The following is a 26,272-nucleotide window of genomic DNA, read 5'->3' on the forward strand; positions in this document are numbered from 1 at the left end:
TCATTTTGCTGTCCTTAATTCTTCCTGTCCAGTCAGTTTGCTTTTTGTTAGCAGTTCTGCATTAGCTGTATACACTGAGTGGCCAGATTATTATGATCGGCCAGATTATTAGGACCACCCCATCAGTACTTCATTGACACTTCCAAAAATACTGAATATTGGAAACTTCCTAAGCAAATACTCTCAAGGTTTTATTATTATTATTATTTGCATAACTAATTCACTTCATTGTACTAATGGGGTGGTCATAATAATCTGGCCACTCAGTGTATGGATGGATGGATGGATAGATAGATAGATAGATAGATAGATAGATAGGTATTTAACATACAAAGGGGATGAGACTGTTGGTGAGAAATGGTATTTGTGGATTTATTTTTCTATGCTATACTTGGTTATAATCAGCATGAATAGTTTTTCTCTTGACTTGAAATTTAGGGGGAAATTATTTTATAAAGCCTTTGATCTTTATAAGTCTCTCATTTGGGGGTGAGTTTCAAAGAAAATATACATAGGAGGCTGTGTTTGAAAGACTAACCTATTGTTGGGTTTGGAGGCAGGTGGTTGGAGCCAAGGGGAGTTGATGGTGATTAAATGTGAACTGAAAGAGAAGAGTGATAACGAAGTCTGGAGAATTGCATTATGTTCATGACCTTTCCACAGTATGTCATGCGTTTCTCCTTTTAAAAAGCCCAGTTCTAGGAAGCTCTAGGGTGATTATAAACAGCCACCTGGTCATTGGTAATGGGTGTTGCTCTATTTAAAAGATTAGGTAAGCCTATAAATAGGGTTTTATAAGGAAATAAACTTTACGGCTTACCAAAAAGTTAATATTTAATCGTTGGGTTAACATGAGCATTTTTGAAAAAGATTGGTATCTGTCCAGCGTTTATAATTAACTACATTAAACTTGCACTCAAGCTGACATATTCAACTTTGTCAATATCTTTAAAAGAATCATTTCATAGTTTAGATTTTAAAGTTTTGGAACAGTGTGTCTCAGGGCCCTTGTCACTGAGGAGAACAGGGAGTCTTCAGCTCCTGAATCTCTGAGGCTTGGGAGGGCCTGTGCTAGACAGAGTAATGGCTCCCGAAAGATGGCCATGTCCTACTCCCTGAAATTTGAGACTGTTTCCCTCCATAGCAAAAGGAATTTTACAGGTGAGATTAAAGTAAAGGTTTTAAAGGGATTATCCTGGATTACCAGGGTGGGATGTATGTGATCTCAAGGGTCTTCATGAAGGGGAGGCAGGAGGATCAGGGCCAGAGGAGATGTGGCCTAGAAGCAGAGATCAGGGTGATTCAAGGGAGGAGCCACAGGCCAAGAAATGCAAGTAGCTACTAGAAGCTGGAAAAAGCAAGGAAACAGACTCTTTCCCAGGGCCCCAGGAGGAATGCAGCCCTACCAACACCTTGATTTCAGGACCTGATTTTTATCCCAAAGTTTGTGATAAACCAAGACAGGCCCTTACTTGGGTTATGCTGTTGAGCACCCATCCTCAACAGATGGCCACTGGCCCGTTTGGCTACCATATTGACCCTGAGTGCCCTAGCTCCAGAGTGTCCATGCCATTTTCTTTTATTTTGAGGTGCTACGGAGAAATTATTGATCTCCTTCCTTATATGATGTCTTAAAGTATTTCAGGGTCATCTTTTTTTTTTTTTGAGGCCACACTCTTGAAGTTTTTTTTCACTGTTCCTCATCACAGTTTACAAGCTTTCCCTTCCTCAATCTACCTCCTCATTTAATGTTCCAAGTCCACTAGAGACTTTTTCTGATTGATGTAAGTAAGTTCAGTGATTCCATGATTAACATGACCAGAGTGTCATTCAGCCCACATTTCTTCATCCTGTCCACAAGGCACAAGGATATCATGGAAGAACTTTTCAAACCTCCATTGAGATCCGAGTGTCTTTTACGTTCTCCCATCCAAACAGTTCCCCAGTGGCCCCATCGTTTTGGCGCTACTTGCTGTTAGCAAGCATGTCCTGGAGGAGTCTACTCTTCAGAGTCTCATTTCCTTTCCTAGGTAGACCTTGCACTTAATACACTATTCTAGAATTTTCCAGATGGTCTGCAAAATACATTGTTGTTTTCTTTTTGAAAATTAGGACTACACATGCCCTTCTTTGGCCTGTTGAATTGACCCGATCTCAGGTCCACCAGGATCTATCAAAGATTATTGGTAGCATTTCAGCTGGTAATTCTCTTTGTGCTCTGGGGTAAATTCAACCTGCCAAGAGTAGTCATTTGATCTCTAAGTCCCGATCTCTTTATCCGTTTCCCTCTTAGCAAGGTTTGTTCTTCCTTTCCCGTCTGAAGATTATCCTTGTCTGTCTTATCATCTGAGAACTACCATCTGTCCCAAACAGCAGGTCTGTGTCTTTCTTGTTCTCAGTTCAAACATAACTTTTAAGCAATGTAGGCCTCCACCCCCCCCCAACTTTTTTTTTGGTCTTTAGCATTTTTGCAACTTTAAGCTCATATGGACAATGCTAATGTTCTTTCATATGGACCCTTCTCTTGATCTTTTTGTAGGAGTCCTTTAAAAATTTGAGCTCATTAGGCTGCCCCCTGGGGGATCACATCAGTACCTTTAGATGGCTATACATTTTCATCTGCTGGGGTAATTTGCAATTGTATAGTTAGAATTTTATTCTGGAGAGCCCTCCCTCTTGAAGTATCTTTCCTTTTGAGTTTCAGGTCAAGCATATATTTTCTTTGAACTTTTAAAATCAGTTCTTTTAAACTTTAGAGTTCAAATCTAACTATAGAGAACTTCTTTTTGAGTGCTTACCTCTAAGTTCTCAATGTTTCTGCTTCACCAGCCAAAGCTCTTTACCCCTTACCTGCTCGCTACTTTGCTGCCCCCCTCCCCAACCACCATTTGTTGATCAGAATTAGATCCAAAGTTGCAGTTTGTTCAACTTTCTGTGAGATTAATTTATCAGAATGTCAAGGACAAAGTGTATCAGAGATTCTAGTTTCAGTTGAAACTTCCAGCCAATATATAGGTATTTGATGATTCCCTCTTTATTCCTTCTCCTTTTGTCATTTTGTGATCACCCACTGCCTTAAACTGTCCAGACAGTGTCAGGTGTGTCTCCCAAATGATAGCTTGTCAGTTGCCCTCTTCTTTCCTCTGTACCCGAATGCTCTGCCATGGCTACCTCTGATGTGCCATGGAGCGTGTACCTTTTCCACGTGCACATGGGGCCATTGCAGCCCTGTATCCAACTGAGCTGTTCCATTGAACAATATTTTATTTGAAAGCCCTATATCACAGTCTCAGAAACGTGTTTTTGTCCTTGACTTAAGCCTCTAACTAATTTGGTCTGGTAACTGCATTCTGTGCTTTGATAAGTAGGCATCTAAAGCTCTGTAACATCTTTCCAAACATCATTTCAGTGATGTCTGGTCAGAATCCTGGGCCTTCCTGCCATTGTTGTTGTTCTTTCTATGAGATTTCTGATGTCTTCTGCAGTTAACAGTTTAACATCTTCATCCGGACATTTTTCTAACTTCATATTCTGTTTAAAGGCTTCATTATTTGGTCAGCTAGTCTCCAGGCAAATGTGTTTGCCAATCCTTACGAGATGCTCATGTATATGTATGTGGGTGTGTATGTATGTGTGTGTGTGTGTGTGTGTATAATTGTGTTTTCTTATTATTAAAAAATTTAATTATACATATTTATTTAGAAGTTAGAGAAAACCTAAATATAATCCAAGAATTCAAAGAAAGTCATTAATATTATTGTGTATATGTGTTTTCCCCCTAGATACCAAAATATAAGAAATATTATTTTGGTATAGTAAGCTTTCATCTAGAAAATAAAATCGTTTTCTTCGGCAACAATTATGTAATTAACTGTTTTTATATACTCTCTAAATTCTGTTAAAAGATAAACTGGGGTATATTTTACAAATTTAAAGAGTTTATTTGAGCAAATACCTATTAAAATCAGGCAGCGCCCAACCAGAAGTGGTCAGGAGAGCTCACCAACAAGAGTCAAAGGCAAGACTTTTATAGAGAAGACAGGAAGCAAAGCCAGGAAAGTTTTTGGTTGGCTATAGCTTAAGCAGTTGCCTTATTTGGGAAAGCCTAGTTGGCCGTTTGTGATTGGTTGTCCTTAGGTTTTGATTTCTTAACCTTGAGGCATTGACAGGTTTAGGTTTTGGTTTGCTACTGCAGGCTGCTCGGCACTATGCAGTGATGGCGAACCTTTGGAGCTCGGCGTGCCAGCATTCTGGAAAACCCTAACTTAACTCTGGTGCCGTGTCACATATAGAAGCTTTTTGATATTTGCAACCATAGTAAAACAAAGATTTATATTTTTGATATTTATTTTATATATTTAAATGCCATTTAACAAAGAAAAATCAGCCAAAAAAATGAGTTCGCGTGTCACCTCTGACATGCGTGTCATAGGTTCGCCATCACTGCACTAGAAGCACCTCAGTGTAATGGCCACTAACTTAATTTAGCAGTTTTAACCCTCACATCAGAAGAAGAGAAGAAACCACCTCTATTGCACCCCTCTACCCCAAGTGCTTCCATGTCCCACCCCGCCTTCCTGGTCTGGGGACGCTTCAGGAGTCTTCTCTGACGTTGACAGTCCTTCCCAGAGGAGTCAGCAGGAGCGGTGTTGGTTCTCGGCCACATCCTTGTTGTTCCTGAAAGGCAGTATTTTTACAAGAGGTCTCAACATTTAGTGCCTCAAACCTCCCACCCAAATTCCTGATGACTCTCCCTTGAGCTAACCACAGGTTTTCTTCAATCAATCCGCTAATGTTTGAGGACCTTTGCTATTATTCTCAGTTTTCTTAAGAAGAAGGACCATCTGGTTTTTAATAGCCCATTTTCTTCTATCCTGAACACATGTCCTTGAAGTCCCTATGGATTACTCTTTGCTCACATGGTCTTCCTTTCTCTCCAGTTTTTATTTTGCTGTCAAAAATGAGATGGCCTGGCCTGGCCGGCATGGCCCAGTGGTTGAGCGTCAACCTATGAACCAGGAGGTCAGGGTTCGATTCCCAGTCAGGGCATATGCCCAAGTTGCAGGCTCGATCCCCAGTGTGGGCTGTGTAGGAGGCAGCCAGTCAATGATTTTCTCTTATTACTGATGTTTCTCTCTCTCTAGCCCTCTCCCTTCCTCTCTACAATCAATAAAAATATTTTTTTAAAAAACTTAAAAAAATGAGATGGTCTGTGGGCTTCACCATTTCATTTTCTTAAGGAGAAGCCCATCCACACTTCCTGGTAAGTGGTTGGAGTCACTGCTGTTGCCCCGGCCAACAGCTGGGACTCAGACTAGGTCTGGACAGTGCAAATCTGCACGCGGAGTTTGGCTCATAGTGACCTTGGTGATCAGCAGCCCTGGGTCAGTGTGTCTGCTCTTGCCGTCCACTGCACAGAGTAAACTGCTTCTACAGACGTTGCCTGTGCAGAAGTCAGATAAGTAGGGGCTTGGTTCTAGTATAACCCCTTACTAGCAGTGTGATTCTAGGCACACTTAGGGAGATTTAGTCAATGAGAATAGCATTGGTCCTATCTCATCAGGTGGATGGGTGTGAGGAATACATGTGGAAATCTTTATAAAATGCATTAAGATTTTTGAATCCAGTGGTATTTAACCATCTCTAGAATATCATATGGCCTTTCCCTCTTTCTGTGCACGTTAAAAAAAATGCTTTCCTGCCTCCTCTCCCACTTCAGACAGCACCCCCTCCACCCCCTGCTCATTCTCTCTCCCCTGACCCTGCTTTATTTTTCTACAGAGCAGCAGTTTCACAGCCATGATGGTGTCTGTCTAGAGAATGTAAACTGCTTGTTGTCTTGCCCACTACTGTATTCCCAGAGCCTGGCACATTGTTGGTTCATACATGACAGTCATATCTGTTAAGAGAATGAGTGATTGTTACTAGACAGTTGTATGAATTAAATTTTTGAAATTCCTTACCTAAGAACAGTGACTCTGATTATTGGGAGTCTGACTGCATAGATTTTTGATGACCAATGGCCTGGAAGACTATTTACCTTTCGCTACTTTCTCTGTTCATCTGGGGGCAAGGAGAGGAATAAGAGGAAGACTCAGGGGTAGAATGTGGTTAATTGGCTGTTGCTCGTATGAGATTTATTTTTGCTTGGGAAGGAGCTTTGACTTGATGTTTCCCATATTGTACTCATTTTGTGTCGTGGGACTAATAGGAAGTTATTAAGTTGAGGTTCAGAAATTATTTTTATGTGTAAAATTATTCTTTCTGTTACCTGGTGATTATTTTCTGGCCCAAATAGTTCTTTCCCCCTGCCCCATTTTTTGTTTTGTTTTGTGTTGTTGTTGTTTTTTTGTCTGAGAAGCCATTTTAAATCATCAAATCTTCTGATGAGAAAATGATGACCATAACATTATTTCGTCTATGAATAATTTCTTGGGAAACCCACAAGAGAAGAATTATTAAGGTTTATGTTCAAAGATATGCCCCCCCTTTTTATGCATGCTCACATTACATTTAAAAAACTGCTGAGGTGTAGCCTTTATTAATTCATCTGTAGTTTTCTAACCCTAGATTTTGAAAAAGCAAAGGCTCCGGGAGATGATAAGTATCTGAATTTGCAAAACGATCTCTTTCATGTGCACCTTGTTCTGCTAACGTAGAAAACTTCGGAATATGATATTAAAAGCACAGCATCTGGGAACAGGGCAGCATCTTTGCCATGTGAATACCCAGCCCCTACCCGCGCACCCCGCAACAGCACCTAATCCTCCACCGGCTGCTCCTCGGATCATCAGCAGCGGCTGATGATGAGAACACATCCCGAGAAGCCATTAGTGCAATCTGTATTTAATGTGTTTAATCATTTTAGATGAACCAAGTCATCTTTCTTCTTAATCACTTTAGAGGCTGTTCCCTGGGCGCCCTTCAGTTAACTGATATTTTTCTGAGTGCCCAGACTGAGCTTTTAAAGAAACATCTTTAGCTGAGGCTTGCTGAGATTGCAGTTTATCAATGGACTTGATGTTCTCAGTAGGACTGTAGGGGTCCGGGGATTAGAGAGTGCTTTCCTGCATCCTGGCAGAAACAGCTGGAAGCTGAGGCTGGCTGCTGCTTTAGATGTGGAGCCACTGAATGGTATTCTTTCCCTGCCCATTTTCCAGCCCCCCAGACCTCAGGCTCCTTAAAGAAGTGTGGCAGCAGCTCCAACAGGCTTCCATCAGCCCACTTCATTGGCCATTGTGTAGAGCAGTGTTTCCCAACCTTATGGCCCTTTAAATACAGTTCCTCATGTTGTGACCCAACCATAAAATTATTTCCGTGGCTACTTCATAACTGTAATGTTGCTACTGTTATGAATCGTCATGTAAATATCTGATATGCAGGATGGTCTTAGGCGACCCCTGTGAAAGGGTCGTTCGGCCGCCAAAGGGGTCGCGACCCACTGTAGAGGGAAGTCTTTATCGCCACTGGATGATCCAGAAATAGCCCCTTCCTTTAGCCCTGGGATGCGCTAAATATTTCCCTTCCTCCCACCTGCCTCATGCTCTTGCGGCCTTGGCCTCTCGGCTCAGGGGGTGCCGGGCTCTGCCCCAGGCAGGCACTGGGTGTGATGCACAGGTGTATGAGCTCCAGGCACTGCGCTCAAGCAGGTCGTCCAACTTTATAGGCTCATTTATTGGAACGCATAGAGTAACCCATTGGCAAATGTGAAGTTAGTTACATGAAGCCATAGCTAGGAAGGTGCATTGAGGCCAGGCCTTAAAGAGAAATGCAAAAGGGTCTTCCTCTGGCTGGGGTGGGGAGGAAGGAGGTCCGCCATCGATGGATTGGCTCTTCTCGTCGGCAGCCCGCATTGGGCATGGACAGAAATGTCTTGCTCCTCCTCTGTTTCTGACCCAGGAGTCAGCACACACTGTGAGCCACGTTAGGATGGTAAACGGGCCTGTGGCACAGTCTCCCCAAGTGCCTTTCATTGTCTGATAAATTATTACGTTTGTCGCTTCCTTTTTCCTGCCATTCGGTGTCAAATGGAACTATGTCATTATGAAGTCGAACTCTTCCCCAGTGGATTTCCACTGGGTATGAACTGACTCATATTCCCAAGAAAAAGTTCTTATTGTTATATCTCCTTGTGGGCCCCTCATAATTCTATTTTTCTATTAGTGGACCTTAGTAATAATTCCCATTTGTCTATAGAGTTTTCTAAAGAATTGCTTCTATACGAAACGTTTTATTTTCAAGCCATGCTTCCATTCAGATGACTTTATAATGTAGTTGACATCTTAGTAAAGCAGTTTAAAATGATGATTGTTACCTATGTTTAGTCATCAGAAAGAACATTGAGCCTTGGCCGGTGTGGCTCTGTTGGTTGAGCTTTGTCCTGTGCACTGAGAGGTCATGGTTCAATTCCTGGTCAGCACACGACAATGCTCCGTCCCCAGTAGGGGGCGTGCAGTAGGCAGCCAGTCGATGTTTCTCTCTCCCTCTTCCTCTCCTTCCCTCTTTCTCTAAAATCAATCAAAAAGTATTTTTCTTTAAAAAAAGAACTTGACATTTAAGGTTAGGAAATGAAGGGGAGCTGGCTCAAGATCTGGTTTTCTGAGAGGAGCAAAGAGCAAAGATGTCAAAAGAGACAAAGATTCAAGAGTGAGCTTCTGTGGAGTGCTATTGCTGGGGAAAATTCTTATTTGTACACTTACTTGCAGAAAGAGACACAGTGGTTTTTATTGTACTAAAGCTTTCTTTAACTCTTTGTAGAACTGCTTTTGGCTTTCTAAACAAGGAGATATTTGCACAATGGCAATGGTTTGACTTCGGTTGGTTTTGGCTTTTTATAATTTTATAAGGATGGCATGTGAGAAGTAGGTTAGCCCTTAACTCTGATCAAGACATCACTATGATAAATATAAGAAGTCAAGTCTGTGGGTAGAGAGTAAAATGCGATTAGGTTTGTGTTTAATTCAGCATGCAAGAACTAGAGACAGGATAGGCCAGATATCAGGGAATTAAATCCATAATTGGAGATCTCCATTTTGTTCTAAAAATAACTGCTTCTGCCTTCACCACACCTGAGATGTGAATCGGTGAGTTTTTTTGTTTTACATCTTTTTTTATCTGCTTATCCTACCTCAGTAGAAGGTAGTGATGAACAGTGGGATACCCCAAACAAGTAAAAACTTGCAGGCAGAAAGGGAGAAGAAAGAGAAGCAAATGGTCGGGTTAATATCACTCAGAATTGACAGGTAGATCTTGGATAACCAAATAGCCACAGGAATAATTTTAAAAGATCAAACCAGAAGTTGAAACTGTAGTGCCCTATAGATTATAACACAATGGTGCTGTCAGTTTTCAACTAATGCACTTTTTTTTCTTTTTCTAGAAAGAAAGAAAGGGTTTGTTGAAGTTGCTTTCTGGCGCCTCCACCAAACGGAAGCCCCGAGTGTCCCCTCCAGCCTCACCCACCCTGGAGGTGGAGCTGGGTGGTGGTGGCGGTGGCAGCGAGTTGCCTCTGCAGGGAGCAGTGGGTCCGGAGCTGCCGCTAGGGGGCGCCCACGGCAGGGCGGGCTCCTGCCCCTTGGATGGAGATGGTCCCGCCCAGGCGGTGGCTGTGGGAGCAGCTCTGGCCCAGGAGGTCCTTCATCGCAAGACTAGCTCCCTGGACTCTGCCGTTCCCATCGCCCCACCTCCACGACAGCCGTGCTCCTCCCTGGGCTCCGTCATGAATGAGTCTAGGCCTGTTGTGTGCGAAAGGTGAGTTCAGTGTTTTCCAGCAGAAAACTAAAATGCATGGCAAGCTTTATGCTGGCATATTTATCCTGACATTTATGATATTTTCCCACATCCTCCCCTCTTTTTTTTTTTTTGAACTAAGTATGTAATAACAACCAAGCGTTGGCTTTCTTTTACCACTTGCTGGAACATACTCTAGTCCCTGCTTTTCCCTCCTGTGTGTCTTTCATGGGTGTAGGCCTCCCGCCTTCTTTTGGTGTATTTTCTCCAGACAACCAATCCAGAATGGTACCTTGGATGGAATTCGTCAATCACTGGAAACTTGTTCATATCTATCCCTTCTTCTTGCTTCTCTTCTGTCGCCAACAATTGCGCCCTTGTGTCATCCTTTCCCTTTTTTCACTAGTACCTGCTACTTGTAAAGCAACCGGAGAATTCCGGCAACTAAGAGGATTCTCTTTTTATTCTTCCTGAGCCAGAAAAGAGTGGCTCTGTTCTCGAGACCTGGCACCCCTCTGGACCCAGGGTCTTGGCTCAGCTACATTCTGAGCAATGAACCCTGTTTGAGGGATTCTGGCCTTGAATAATAATTACAAATGTGAGCAAATCTGTTTGATACAGTCACTGGGGGTCTAGGAGTCCTTTAGGAAAGAAAATATACTTAGTCAGACAAATATCTGCTGGGATTCTGTGAACTGAAAATGAAGCACTGTTGGTGCCACAGGAAAACTTCATGAAATACACTAAACATAGCGGACTGTTTTCACATAACGCATAAATATATAAACATTTTTTTCAGAGTGTCACCTGGTTCATTGTTTCTATAAGCTTTAGGCCCTGTGGCCCTGCATTTCATAAGCAAAGCAGATTTCTCATCTGTGGAGATGGTGCCTTTTAGATAGCATTTCCTATTGCGGATTCAAAATCTTACTATCCAGGTGTTTCACTTTAAAATGACTTAAATGCTCCTAACTCAGTATTTCAGATGAACATTTGTACCCACCAAAATCTGAAGCCTTCATTCATATATTTTTGGGCATATTTTTTTTTAACCAATAAATAAACTGCAAAAGAATAAACTTCAAACAACCTATGTACATTAAGTACAAAGTACAAAATTTATTGTGTGTTTTTATAGTGAGGCGAGATAATTTTCTGTAATTGTAATCCTTATAAAACCAGTCTTTGCCCATTGGTGAAATCATTCGGCCCCTCCCCTGTCTGCTGTGCTCTTGGCGAAGCTTTGGGATTTTGTCCTGAATGCACGCCCTCCTTTATTCTGACAGCAGCCTCTTTTCCTGCAGCCTCACTCTGCTTTCCAGGGATGGAGCCTCTGTCCCTGGAGGGAGTCCAGCGACTTGTTTACTTTCTTTTGGCCACAAAGGCTCCTCCTCTCCCCACCCCCAGGCATTGAGCTGCAGTTTTTCCTTCGTGCCTTGAATCACTCTCTTCTTTTTCCTGTCATTTGGGGTGTTTGTGTGACTGTTCTGAGTGCTCATTCACTTTGCCCAGACTCTCCCTTGGCACTGGCCCGGGCACCGCTCTCCCGCCCCCTTTTATGTGTTCCTTTTCAGTCGCCAGATGTCCTCCATCTCTGTGGCTTCTGCACTCCAGCCCCTTCCTCTGAGAGGAGCTCATTTCTTGCAGCAGGCTCCCGCTGTTCAGTGCCGCTGAAAAGGGGAACAGACAGGTGACGGCGGTTCAGGGAGTGCGGGGCGCACATCAGAATGGGAACGCGGAGACTTTGATGATGGGACAGATGGGCACGGGCACTCTGGAATTCCCTGGCACTGTTTTTTAAAGGACCATTTTCATTTTTTACAAGTAGGAAAGGGGCCTTTGGGGAAGATTTCTGCCCAAGTTTATATTTTTATAACCCACATGTTCAGTGGAATATTAAATGCAATAGCCTGACCAGCTTTTCACAGCCCCTTTTGCCTTCCTACCATGGCGATAATATTTATTTAACTTGGAGTCCTCAGTCTGCCTGGCTCTAACAACGAAGGGAAAAATGTGTGGAAACAAGTAGTAAGGGAAAACATCCTATTATTCACCGAGGATGAAATTTTTTTGCCAACTGTATCATTTTAATATTTCAAAACTTTCAGCACAAAAGTGCTTAGTGCTAAAAATGAAGGGAAAATGAACTTTCCCATCAGTATGATTCAGAAAGAGTTTCAGGATCCTGGATTCCTTGATTCACAATCTAACTACCCACAACTCCTGCCCTAACAGTAGAGAATACCTGTGGTTCTCTTGGTAGAATTTTTACTGATAAAATTTCAGGGAACTGTTTTTCAATGGATAGTATTGGCACAGTACGAGATAGGATCCAGCTGCAGATTATAATGAGAACAAGCATACAATTTCTTCTCAAACCCCATCCCATAGATCTCTAGAGGAAAAGACTGTGACTACGGCAGCCAGCGCTGTCAGAGAAAGAGGCCTCCGCGTGATAGGAAGACTAAAAGAGTCTCACAGTGAGGAAGGAGGGACCTTGAGGTGTGTTGACAGGTCCTGGTGTCAGCTGAGAGGATTCTCTGAGGAACAAAAGGATTCTTTTGTGTTTGTCTGAGAGACTGAAGAAAACAAGCAAGAAATAACGCTCTATCCCGGAGGCAGCAAATGTATAATTGATGACAGCAAAAATAATAGAGCAAGTATTGGGGACTCTACTTTAGACGGATTGAGGGGGGGGGAAATAATCAGAAATTGCAAACAGAAAGTGGAAATAAAATATTTCAGAAGAGATGGCAAATAAAAGAAAGCATATATGACAACTTTTTTTTTCTTCTAAAAAACACATACATGAAGGGCTTAAGGAGACACAGCAAGTCATCTCTGTGTATATTTGTAAGTTTAGGAATTAAATTGATAACCACGTACCTATAAGCCCATCTCCTAAATTAGAAAAGAACCTGTGATCTTTGATCAGGGATTAAACGAAAATGCTTGGAAACATACAAATTGGATAGATTGGATTTACAGAAAGGTAGTCAGCTTAACCAGCACGATCAATTTGAGTCGGTGACAATGAACCCACGGGGTGAAGCAATGGACATAATTTGCTTGGACTGCAAGCAAACTGCAGAGAGAGCTCGTATGGTTTTGCTAGTAAAATACTTAATTGGCTGTTAGATTGTTATAGCAACTAACAGAAAGCAGTGAATGGTTACCCATCCAGACCAGGGTGATGGGCAGATGCTTCCAAGAGCCACCGGGGACCCAATTTGGGCTATACCAGGGGAGATTAGAAACAAAAATGTACCAACGACAGAGAATGCAAGAGAGGCCAGAAAAAATAAAGGAAATGGAAAATGTATACTAATAAAGATTGCAAGTGCCCATTTAGATCGAAGCCAGAACACCACAGCCCAAACCAGGAAGATGGGCATTGGGAAGCCAGTGGAACTTCTTTACATAGCAAACTTCTATTCTTCCCATTCCACACGGAAACTGTCGCCAGAAACTGAGCCAGGGTCCACCAGCCACAAGGGGCAGAGGCCCATTCACAGCCACGTCTGTGAGCCACACTGCCTCCCAGGGGCTCCGTTCAAAGGGAGCAGGGGGTACTTTCCAACAACCACAGTACCATTTTTCTCTAATCTTTCCACTATTTTTATTCATTCATTCATTCATTCATTTATTTTTAACATCGTGATAAAAATATACATAAAATATGCCATTCCTTCCATTTCAAATTCAGTGGCATTAAGTACTTCCACAATGTTGTATAACCATCGCCACGATCCATTTCTAGAACTCTTTCATCATTTTAAACAGTTTCATCTTAAACTGAAACTCTGCCCCCATTAAACACTAACTCCCCATCCCCTCTCCCAGCCCCCGTCAACCACCAACTACTTTCTGTCTCTATGAGCTTGACTAGTCTGTGGATGTGTGAAATTGGGTGATATTATCCTTTTCTGGGTGGCTTACTTCACTTAGTATAATATTTCAAGGTCCATCCATGTTGTGTACTATGTGTCAGAATTTCATTCCTTTTTAAGGAGCTTTATACATTTTAAAAAGTAGTTTTGCTGTATAATGAGGCCTTTCCTTTTTGTCATTCAGCATGCTTATTAAGAATTATCATATGTGCTGTACTAAGTAGCATGAGACATACAAGTGAATTATCATCATCTCACCCCTCAAGCAGCTTACAGTCTAGTAGAATAAATGTGCTAGGGATGTAGAGGGCAATAATACCATGTAGACTGGGCCAAGTGCCATAAAAAACATACACGAGCCCTGGCCGGTTTGGCTCAGTGGATAGAGCGTTGGCCTGTGGACTCAAGGGTCCCAGGTTCAATTCCAGCCAAGGGCATGTGCCTTGGTTGCGGGCACATGCCCAGTAAGGAGTGTGCAGGAGGCAGCTGATCGATGTTTCCCTCTCGTCGATGTTTCTGGCTCTCCCTTCCTCTCTGTAAAAAAGTCAATAAAATATATTTTTTTAAAAAAAACATACACGAGGCCTCTGGAATCTGGTCAAGCATGAAATTACTTCCAGTCATGGGCCTTGAGAAGGTCTCACCAGGGAGAATTGGAGGGCCTGATTGGGTCTGGATGGGCAGAGAGGTTGTCAAAGGGAGTTCCCCATGAGTTAACGCCTTTTTAACTCACTACAATCCATGAGCCAAGGAATGGAGTCGGGGAGGTAAAGGTCATATCTGGGGGACGTGTTCAGGTTTAGACAAGTGTTTGGTCCGCTCATGGAGATAACAGTAACTACAGCTATGAAGAGGAGGCCGGGTCATTGAGGGCCTGAGGATTAACCTTGCAGGCATTGAGAAGATGGGAACGATTTTTGAGCGACAGATAGCTGCCAATGGAGTTGACAGTGAAGGAAATGAACGTGTTCAGTGTAGAATGGAGTGGGCCCCGAAGAGATCTGAGGCAGGGAGGACAGGTAGGTTATTTGCCCAGGTGGGAGGTAATGAGTTCGTCCACAAATGATGGTGGCTGTGACCTTAACGAGGAATGGATGGGGTGCAGATTTTGAGGGTGGATCAGCAGGTCCCATGGGGTCATGGGAGAGAAGTCTTTGACTCCGGAGGTTCAGACCTTCCCAAAAGCCCTATCCCACTGAAGACAAGCATGATCCAAGTGAGGCGCAGGGTGCAGCCGCAGACGGGAAGGGCTGCCACAGCTGCGCCTCACATCTGTTTGTTGGTCTGTAAACTTTCTACTTGGCAAACCCGCTCTGTGCCTGAGATGGCTGGCCAGTTGTGCCCAGGATTTGGCTTTAAGAGTTCGTATTAGAAATCTGTATGCAAACTACCTCGCAAGGCTCCAGGCCAGAATCGGAGCTGGACGATTTCTAAGTTAGAGTCTGTGCCTGCTGCACCTGGGAGTCTTCATGCAATCAAGGCTGTGTCACAGTTTCCATTATGCGCATGGTGTCTCCTTCCACCCCCCAGAGGCTTAGAACTTAGCAGCGAAAATGTGCTTCCCCTGGGAACGGAGCAGGAAGATAATGTTCTTAGCCCGGCAGCAGTTCTAGTTCAAAAAAATGTTGACAAAATTGGTTTAGTGCATTTTGTAAGATGCAAATATTCATCTAATTCACTTCAAGTTTCTCGAGAACTATTTTTGTTTCATTTTCCCTTGAAGGCAGCTCGCAGAGAACTGGTGGGGAGCACATTTCATCAAACATCTACTCTGAATGGGATCTGAGTCACTTGTGCACTTTTCCCCCCAGAATTATAAAGCTTTGCTTAAATTTTAACTTTCCCCAAATGGCAACTATTTACATTGCTTTTTATATGGAATTTTAGCATGTTGGCAACAGACTTGAGAAATCTCATTTGGATTCCTTCCTTTAGATAAGTCCAAGAAGAAAGTATTGGTCTTGCTCTTACAGATGTAAAGGTTTAGAAAGAATTCCAAAACCTTAAACTATACCATGTCAAGTCTCGTTATCAGGCAGTTTTCCTTTAGTGTTCTGAGTCTGTTCCTTGGGTAGAGGTGGCCAGCTACTGACTGGCCCATTCCTCATCTCCTTGGAGCACCAGGCCCCTGCCTGCTTTGGCCGAATGCTCATGCTGGGGTGTGAACTACGTGAGCACCGCACTTATGATCTCACGACATTACGTGATAACACCTGTTTAACTCACTGCAGTCCTACTCTACAGACAAGCAAACTGAGACCAAGACATCTGAGGTAATTGGCCTGAAGTTAATCTGCTCCCAATGACCTTCACGCTGTGTCAGACCCCAGGCCAGGGCTCTCCCCAATGCCATGCCTCCGCCCTCATCCCATGTTTGGTTGAACCCTAAGCCTTGTTGTCTATAAATATTCATGTTTGAATTGGCTGAACCTTTTTTTTAGAAACAATAAGCCAGCCCCCTTGCTGTGTGTTTGCTTCAGATCTTGGAGGATAATTTGCTCTGTTGCCCAGAGTAGCTCTGGAATTGTTTGGGCAGCCACTAGACCTTTGCAGAGATGCCTTTCTAATAGAGCAATAGCCTAGGACTCTCCCTATTAAGGTCCTTCTTAATGTGAATAGATTCTGTTTCTTATGAGTAGGAGATTGGTGAAACTAGCCATCTTCTGAAAGGGCTAGGCTCTGATGGGTTTTATGAGTTCGGGGGCAGTGTATAGAATTTGTTCTGCCGGTCATGTTTTAAGCCATAACATTATTTACTTACAGTCAAGAGTGGGTCCTATAATATACTGCCGTGTAACAAGTTATCCCCAAAATTTAGTGGCTGAAAGCAGTAAACATGTCTTATCTCACAGTTTCTGTGGGTTGGGTAATTGGGAGTAGTTTATCTGTGTGGCTCTGGCTTAGGATATTTCTCGAGATCACACCCCAGATGTCAGCCTGAGCTACAGCAATCTGATGGCTTGACTGGGCTGGGACTGCCTTCCCCGGTGGCCCACTCACATCACTATTGGCAAGCTAGTTTTGGTTTTTGGAAAGACACCGCAGGTACCGACCGGGTGGTCCTCTCCATAGGGATGATGGATTTTATCACAACATGGCCGCTTGCTTTTTCCCAGAGCACGTGATCCAAGAGAGAGTAAAACAGAAGCCACATGCCTTTTATGACCTAGCCTCCAAAGTCGCACACGGTCATTTTCACAGTGGATGATTGCTCACACCGTGTGTCACCATCATTGTGGGAGGAGGCTACATTAGATGTGACTACCAGGGGGCAAGGTTCCCCGGGGCCAGCTTGGAGGCTGACTACCATGCACCACCCTTTACCCCTTTGGTTGGGAGAAGCAGGAGAGGTGTGAAGGGGAGCATTAATGCTGGAAAAATAAAAAGGGATAAAAGGATATAGAGCATAGCCCTGGTTGGTGTGGCTCAGTGGTTAAAGCGCCGGCCCACGGACCAAAGGGTTGTGGGTTTGCTTCCTGGTCAAGGTCATGTACCACTCTCTCTAGAAATCAATGGAAAAAATACCCTCGGCTGAGGATTTTAAAGAAAAGGATATAGAGCATGAAACAATCCCCTCCCCCCTTTTCTGGCTTCCGTGGCTGCTAACCATCATTTTGCAGAAGTAGACCAAGGAGCATGGAAATGGGGTAGATAACATTAAATCAACAGGGCTTCTGGGGTTTATAAGTGATAATGACTCCTTTTCCTGCTAATGGGAGTTGGGAGCCAGTGGAGAGCAGACACAGTTACTGCACTAATAGAGATCCGAATGTCAGCCTTGTTCCTGATTGTGTTGGACTGAACTTGTGGCCACAGTCTTCCCCTCCCTGCCTAGACCTTAGGACAGCCTGCCCGAGGGAGAATTTGAGCGTGTAAAGCAGGTGAGCTTCCTTAGATTTGCCGCCTCGCCCCTGTCAAGCCCCAATGTCAGGGACACAGAGAGGCCGCCTTGGAGACCCAAGTCCAGAAGGCAGGCCTGAGCCTGGCCACTCGAGCTGACAGCATGCCGGAGAGGCCGGGCACCGCCCCTGGCCGAGGCAGGCAGAGCAGGGAGCGCTGGCGCCATCAGTGTCCCCAGTCAAATCCACTCCTTTCTTCTTGAGAAGAGAGAAGGACAACGCGCTATTTCTTCTGTGCTGTACACGTTTGAGGGGGACAAGATGGCTCTCTGTCAGGGGCATTCATCTAAACCAGGCCGGGCCATCCATGCGGCATATCCAGACCGTCCACACCGAGTCTCTGCTTCACAGCGCACAGTTGTGTGTTGAGTGGTTTTACAGACATTATCAACAAAACCCATGCTGCTTCCCCTTCTGCTAGTGCACACCGTTCTTGTCACCGCTTGCAATGGCCTTCCCTAAAATCTCTCTCTCTTTTCCAGGCACAGGGTGGTGGTGTCCTATCCTCCTCAGAGTGAAGCCGAACTTGAACTTAAGGAGGGAGATATTGTGTTTGTTCATAAAAAACGAGAGGACGGCTGGTTCAAAGGCACGTTGCAACGCAACGGAAAAACTGGCCTTTTCCCAGGAAGCTTTGTGGAGAACATCTGAGGAGACTCACCTTGGGAAGGCTTCAAATCCTATCACTCCACACGATAGCACAGTGCGATGTCACGGGAAGAGCACATCGGTGGACTTCTAGGTGGCCGGGAGACGAGCGGAGGACGGGCGTGTGACCCCAGGGCCCCAACACATGTAGACCAGCACGCGGCGTGACGAGAGCGTGGTTGTGGGTTTTGTCACTCTGGATTCGGATGCGGAAGGTGTGCCTTGAACTGTCTGATTGACTCTACAGAGAAACCTTTTTTTTTTTTTTTTTAAAGATATATAGCTAAAATGGACAATTGTTTACAAGGCTTAACTAATTTATTTGCTGTTTTAAACTTGAATTTTTCTCATTATAGATCAAGTCTTTGGGTTATGATTTTAAGGAATTATTAATTTATGAAATGATAGCTAAGGAGAAGCTGGATTCTCTCCTGTTGAGAGCAAGAGATTCTTTTTAACAGAGAATGAACTCCCCCTTCCCCACACCGGTGTTTTTTTGCCTTTTTTTTTTTTTTCTTTTTCAAGACAGAAATGCCAGTTCTCTGATTTGGTTTTCCTCTTTGGGAAACCAAAACGTGCAACTGAATCAGTACCAATAAGGGCCTGGGGTTGGGAGACAGAAACCTGAGAAAAGACACGTTAACGATTGCTTGTCTTTCTGGTTTGATCAGGAATCGCCTTAAGACCTAGTCCTCGATTTAATTTTGTGGGTTTTTTTTAATTTTCCGAGAGTGAAAGCGATGAAGCGATAAGGAAGAGTAAAGCACAACCCTTGAACAACAACAAAAAAATGTATTCAGAAATCAATTTAGTTTTATAAGAGAAGCAGCTCGATTTCATTGGTTGGCAGTTGGAAAATCTGAAGTTGGACTCCTGTCTGCGAATGGCTGTGAAATGTCATGTGCCCGTTTTACCTTAAGTGGTCTGCATGCCCAGGACACAGTGAAGCGTTTGTGAGATAGTGGTGGTCCGTGATGCACTCGTGCGGAAGTCAGTGGCTATGAGAAACACTGTGAAACGTTTACATACACCCATCGTGAGTCCTTTCCCACGTGTGCATGTGGCTGGGTTGGTTCCCACAGTAATGTCTGCTGTGCATGGTCTGTATATTTCATTGCAATTTCCCGTCGAGGTGAGTTTGTGCTCGGAATTGACCGATGCAGGAGCTGGGAAATAAACAGTACTCTTTTCTCTACCCCAAAGCCACTACTGACCAATTTCTCTGAGTACACTCCCTCTCTCCCTGGCCAAGGTATCCATCGGCCATGGCACAAGTAATTAGTGAAAATGGTCCTTTACCCGTGCTCCCAGCTGCGGAGGGATGTCAGGGGTGAGCCAGGAGGCCGCAGCTCTCACTGTTCTCTCGCAGCCCTGGGAGGCTTGGCGCAAGGGAGGGTGCCCACACCTTACAATTGTGGCGGGATCCAGCTGAGCCTGTCTTTTTATATCCGTCCTTTGATGTCATCGGCCTCTTCTACCCATTTCATTCCTGTGCCACGCAGTCGTGGGTCTGAGTAGTCCTAAAAAACAAAACAAAAGGAGGGAAGACAGCCTGGGAGTGAATGAAATCATTGCCACAGTTTCCTCATGAGCAAACAAACACAAAAACCTTTTTATTTCTTACTTTTAAGAATTACAACTGGGAAATGGAAACACGAACAGAAAAGTCTTCTTGCAACAGCAGGAGGTTTCATGGTCTTAAAAAGATATACGATGTGGTTGAAATGAAATCATTCCTAAATTAACCATTTTTTTTATAAGACACTGTACATTATGTTCCTGTGTGTTGAATTTTTTAAAAAAATACTTTACTTGGATATTCATGTAATATATAAAGGTTTGGTGAGATGAACTTTAGTTAGGAAAAAAAAAGCTGTCATCAGCTTTCATCTGTGTAAGTTGACACCAATGTGTCATAATATTCTTTATTTTGGGAAATTAGTGTATTTTATAAAAATTTTAAAAAGTAAAAAGACTACTACAGGTTAAGATAATTTTTTTACCTGTCTTTTCTCCATATTTTAAGCTATGTGATTGAAGTACCTCTGTTAATAGTTTCCTGGTATGAACTTGGTTAAAATTTCATCTGTTAATAGATCACTTAGATAATATAATGTATGGGTTTTTCTATTGGTTTTGGGGGGAGACAATAGCTGGAGATTTTGTAACAAGGGCTTGTTACACGTTGATAGGGTGGTGATTAAATTGCCATTTATCATGTTAATAATTTGAAGACTGGAGAAAAGGTTCAAGATTAAAATTTGATGTTCATCCTTTACATGCCCCTTGTGTCAGTCCTTAAAATTCTTTTCTTTTTTCTTTTTTTATCTGGGACATATTTTACTTAGTTTCTACTTCATGCAAAATTCTTTGCATGCACCTCGAACAGAAAATGTCTACAATAATCGTTTTGGTGGTTTTACTACATTTTACCTCTCCAACTAACAAACGTTCTTTGGTTAGTTCCCCCAAGAAGTGTAGAGTCTTCTTAGAGCTTGTGGAGTTTCACCAAGTGTAATCCTTCTGCTCCCTCCCCCTTGCTATGGTGACTGCATAGCCTGGACCGCTCGCAGCCTTGTCTTAGCCATAGAAAGAGCGCCAGACCTGCAAGCAACTGTGTGGTAACCCGTGGGCCTCAGCAAGGCCTGGGAACATAACATGTGATTTTAATCTTTCATGGAATGCCAACAAGTCGTAAGGTTAGAAGGGCCATGTATGTCATTAGAATATATTTTCCTCTTTTTTAGTTTCTATCAAATTACTTATCAGAATGAAAAATCAGGAATTCTAGGTTGTATCATAGCTTTGCCAAAAAATCTCTCTTTGTAACCGCTTGGACAAGTCAATTATTATTTAGTTTCTTCCGGTTGGTGCTCTGTGTACCTCCCTGGGTGAAGATGAGCAAAGGAGACAATGTCACTGTTTTGAAAAGTGCTATTTTAATATGTGGCCTTACTTTGATCTCTGGTTTCAAATATTTCATCTCCCTCCCTTGGAGTATATGCATATAACACCTTTCCTGGGGTCTAATTGGATTTAGAAGAAACAAAGTAAGGTGATGTTTCCAGCTGCTATGCATTTCGTTTTCTGTTCATAATGATAATAAGACGTTTTTCATGCCTCTGTAAGTTCAGGTGACTATTTCAATCCAGAACTCTAATCATTAGAATTCAAGCTTAGAACATGCTTTTAATACACCAAGTTGTACAGCTCATTGTGTGTATCCGTGTAAGTTTTTACAAATATGTTTTCAACCAGTTAAACGATGTCCTTACCCTTACCAAGGTAGCATCCTATTGAAATGACTCCTTTCCAGGAAAAAGAATTTGTCAACCTACCACAGTAATTGAGAGGGTATTTACAGAAGAGATTAGCCAGTGTCCAGACTTAGCAAGGTCTCACCCCTCACTCCCTCCTGTGAGCTCCTGGCTGGAGTGGCTGTGCTGGGGGTGGGGGCTTTGCTTGTTCCTGGCAGTCAATCACCTGGGACAGGACAGCTCTTCGGGTGGAAACCAACCATTGTGAAGCGTGACAGTGTAAAATACCCTCCCTCTGGTTTACAAATGAACGTTTCTCTTGTGTTTCCTATTAATAACTGTCTGACGTGGCTCTTTCCATTTAAAAGCACCACCTTGATTTCACTGAATGCAAATTCTTATTGTACTGCAACGACCCAGATCCCCAGGAACCAGGTTGGAGGGACCTGCAGCGAGTGGCATTCATCTTTGAGCTGTCATCCAGTACTATTATTATTGGGTCAGACCACTTTTAGCCTTAAGCCAACCCTCTCAAGATAGCTGTTGTAGGCAAGAGAGGCAACAAAACAACAACCACAACAACTAAGACTTCTTCACAAAGCAAAGTGTGTGCACAAGTAAGATGTAAAATTCTGAGTCCTTGTGGCACTATGGCTAGAGGCTTTCTCCAGCCCTTTCTGCAGATTCTCAAGCTTGGCTTTCCAGAAATCCAGTTATTTTTGAAAGTGTACTCTCTGAGAGAGACTGTTGAAGATCATTAGATCACAAGACCTAATTGATAAGGCTAACGGTCTAATAGCAGTTGTAAATTTATCTTTGATTGCTATTTCAGTGTTTGGACTCTGAATATATACTATGTTATGAGAGCATAGAGCAGTGGTTCTCAACCTTCTGGCCCTTTAAATACAGTTCCTCATGTTGTGACCCAACCATAAAATTATTTTCGTTGCTACTTCATAACTGCAATGTTGCTACTGTTATGAATCATAATGTAAATATCTGATATGCAGGATGGTCTTAGGCAACCCCTGTGAAAGGGTCGTTCGACCACCAAAGGGGTCGCGACCCACAGGTTGAGAACCGCTGGCATAGAGTATAGGGAAATAAACTTCATCAGTACCTGTTATGTAGAGCAGTGCTGTCCAGTAGAAGTTCTTCTCTGGAAAGCGGTGGAGATGTTTTAGATCTGCGCTCTCCATTCTGGTAGCCACTATCCACATGTGCCTCTTAACCCTTGAAAGGCAGCTATGGTGACTGAGGAACTGAACTTCTCATTTGATTTCATTTTAATTAAAATTTATAAATATTTATATGCGTATAAATGGCTACCGTATGAGACACTGCAGTTTTGGAGAATAAAAACCTATTGCTCATTCATGGACAATAGAGACCATTATAAACTTTTGAACAATAATAGATACAGAGGCAGAGCTGCCTCAAACAGATTGTCAAACTGCAGCAGGAAGGCCGGGGAGGGTTGGGGGGCAGGAGGTAGGGGGGTAAGAGATCAACTAAAGGACTTGTATGCATGCATATAAGCATAACCAATGGACATAAGACACTGGGGGATAGGGGAGGCTAGGGGACTGTCTAGGGCGGGGGGATAAAATGGACACATATGTAATACCCTTTGTAATACTTTAAGCAATAAAAAAAAAAAGAAAATGAAAAAAAAAAACAAAAAACCTATTGCTAAATGAGTATCCAGAAAAGGGATAAAGGAAAAGGTACATTCTACCCACCCTCTGCTTTGGAGGCACCAACTTGTAAGTTAAAGCACACAGAACTTGATTGTGTTAGAAACCCGCCCGAGATCATGTGAAAACATCTTAACTTTGAGCAGTACAAATTATTTCTTTAATTTTTAAAAAATATTTTGTTATTGATTTCAGAGAGGAAGGCAGAGGGAGAGAGAGAGAGAGAAACATCAGTGATGAGAGAGTCCTTGATTGGCTGCATCCTGCCATCCTACTGAGGATCGAGCCCACAACCCGGGCATGTGCCCTTGACCAGAATCAAACCCAGGACCCTTCAGTCCTCAGGCCGAGGACCTATCCACTGAGCCAAACCAGCGAGGGCTAGTTCTTTAATTTTGATAGTTTTTTCCTTCCTCTGCTCTACCCCCCTCCCCCTCCCCCCCAAAAAATGAAGCTGAAGATTAGATTCAAGAAGAAAATTGGGGGATTTTGCCAGAGTCTTATGGTGTGGCTGGTGGCCCAATGCCTTCTATGCAAGCAGAGACCCTGTAAGTCCTCAAAGGCCAGGTCTCATCTTGATTGTAACTTTCACCGTGATCTTGAATCCACTAAGGATCACCCCAATAAACACAGGACTCCCCAAGCTGTTCAGATGATGGGATAATGTGTCTACTGTGATCTTAATGAGCATTGTCTCCGCAGATGGAGTTGGGGTTAATAGAGGGGGAGGGGGGGCAGAGGGAGGAATGCTCACCCAGTAATTAAACATGAAATGCCACCTCTGAAACAAAGGCCATGCTTCTTATTCCCCAACCCCTGAGCAAGGTCAGTTCAAGTGAAGGCCAGCGCCTTATCTTTCCAATCACATCCATTTCATTTCTTTGGCTGGAGAAAATTGAAAGCTTAATGGAATTACCTTTTCCCTTTTTTTAAGCACTCTAGGGTGCTACAAGACATAAAGCAAAAACGTCCCTTTGAGTAAAACCAATTTCCTTATAAATTATATCACAAAAGCACACTCAATAAACTCCCTAAAGGCAGAAACAAAGTCAAGACTGATGCTTGGCTGCCAGCTCACTCCTTAATACACGCTAATTCAATCATCACCTGGGTCTCCGTTGTAACCCCGGGTTTTCCTTTTTTAACAAAGGTTTAATAAGAAGTTCTGTAAAGAAATGATGCTGATTGAGAATCCTGATTTTTATTTTGGGAGGGGGTATGGATTTTGTGGGGGAAAGTCCTTTTTATATTTTAGAAGATACCAGATGACAGCACCACCGAATCTTGCAGGTCTTTTGTGTGACACATGGGTGGCTTTAAACCCCTCCTTATCCAGTGAGACCATCTTGGTTGTGCAGATCCTCTGTGTACAGTAAAAGAAGATGAACATAGCCCAGCCAGCATGGCTCAGTGGTTGAGCATCAACCTATGAACCAGGAGGTCACAGTTCGATTCCTGGTCAGGGCGCATGCCCAGGGAGTGGGCACAATCCCCAGGAGGGGATGTGCACAGGGCAGCCGATCAATAATTCTCATCATTGATGTTTCTATCTCTCTCTGCCTCTCTGAAATCAATAAAAACACTTTTAAAAAAGTAAAATAAGATGGGCAGAGAGAATAACTTGAGACATGGTGCTTAAAAGTGGCTCGTATATTATGTCGACCCCACAACGCTCAAGCAGCCAAGCCCACGCACCTGCTAGGACACAAGTCTGAGGTAAGGAGTGAGGACCGGTTCCTCCATTCCTTCTGGAAGGAAGAGCTGGGCCCTCGCAGACAGGAGGGACTGTGGAAAGCTGCCCGCTCCCTCTCTTCCTCTGGCCACCATGGCACTGGGACCATCTCCATATATAGCCCACACGGCTCATTCTGGGGTAGCAATTGTGGATTCCTGTGATGTGGTGATGGTTGCAGAAATCAAAGCGGGGCTTGAATTTCTACTCTTTAAGCTGAAATGTTCTTTCCTGTGATTTATTTACCCACCAAGACAGATGTGTGGCATTGGCAGATTATCAAGTCGGCAGCCCCTATAATAAAACCGAAGTGAGTGAAGCTTTCAAGAAGAAAGAAGGTCGCAAAAGAAATGCTGCACAAAAGCAAAGCTGTAATAATCTCTCCGCCATCTGCCTTCACCGTGGCTGAGGCATGGAGAAAGCAGACCCAAAACTTGCAGAATCAGACGTTAGCCTTGGATTCTGAGTTCAATGCTGTTCCTCACCCTTGGATTCTGTTCCTCACCCTGGAGATGGCCTTTTTTCTTTCCTTAAGAAAAACTGTGTTTTGGATTATTTCTTCCTCATCTCACTGCCTGTCTCTGTGTCTGTCTCCATCTCTGCCGGCCCGTACCCTTCTCCACCCCCTGCCCCTGCCCCTGCCCCTGCCCCACTCTTTGCAGTGTTGGTGTTGGGTAATGGAGGTTGGTGTCTAGTGGAATAGTCCATGAACGAGTGTCCTCAGCGAGAAATGGCCTACCAACTACCCCCCTTCAGTCCATCTGAAGAGCCATTGAGATTTTTGTTGTTTGTGCCTTTTCTCTCTTTAGTTTTGTTTTATCAAGTCGTCATCAGGGTCTGGGAAGACAGCACAGCTAAATCAGAGGGGGAAAATGACTTAAATGATTCCATTTTCAACTCGGATTCTGACGGAGCTGAATATATTTCTGAGTTGTCTGAAATGAATACACACGTGCCTTCCGATATTTCAAACTCATGTATTTATTGGGTGGGTTCTCACAAACCACTGTGTTTTTAGCTAGCACCATGATAGGTATTATGAAAGATACAGAAGCAATGCTTTTTTATCCAGCTGTTTTATTTGGAGATGAATTACAAGAACGTAGACACTAAAAATGGTGAAAACGAAAATAGGTAAAATGTGGGGTCCTGGAGCACAGGAGACTTTCAAGAGGAGGGATAATTCAGAAGAAATAAAAGACACTGTCTTGTCCTTGACGAGTCTACAGTCTGGTTGTTCAGAAAACACAAACTGAAAATTATAAGAAAGATTAGAGGACAATGCATCATGATAGTAACTTCAAGGTAGAGGTCACAAATACAGTATGAGCTCAGAGGAGAGGGAGAGGCAGGACTAAGTTTTAGATAAAAAGGTGATGGGACCTGGACAATGAATGGAGAAACTTTGAGGAGTTATCAG

General features: G+C 43.3%; 1 protein-coding gene across 7 annotated transcripts in view; it reads left to right on the forward strand.

Moving 5' to 3' along the window:
- The window catches only part of SH3RF1 (SH3 domain containing ring finger 1), a 168,586-nt gene extending 143,145 nt beyond the window's left edge, over positions 1-25,441 (forward strand). For 5 of the 7 annotated variants that reach the window (XM_059697661.1, XM_059697663.1, XM_059697662.1 and 2 more), the window contains 2 exons: positions 9,380-9,750; positions 18,001-20,444. In XM_059697661.1, coding sequence (XP_059553644.1) covers positions 9,380-9,750; positions 18,001-18,169 — 540 coding nt within the window. In that variant the 3' untranslated portion in view covers positions 18,170-20,444. Of the gene's footprint in view, positions 1-9,379; positions 9,751-18,000; positions 20,445-25,106 lie in introns of those variants that run through there. The other 2 variants (XM_059697664.1, XM_059697668.1) reach the window with 2 other exon arrangements.
- The last annotated feature ends 831 nt before the right edge of the window (positions 25,442-26,272 follow it).

The sequence above is a fragment of the Myotis daubentonii genome, chromosome 5, assembly GCF_963259705.1.
Source record: "Myotis daubentonii chromosome 5, mMyoDau2.1, whole genome shotgun sequence".
Lineage (NCBI taxonomy): Eukaryota > Metazoa > Chordata > Mammalia > Chiroptera > Vespertilionidae > Myotis > Myotis daubentonii.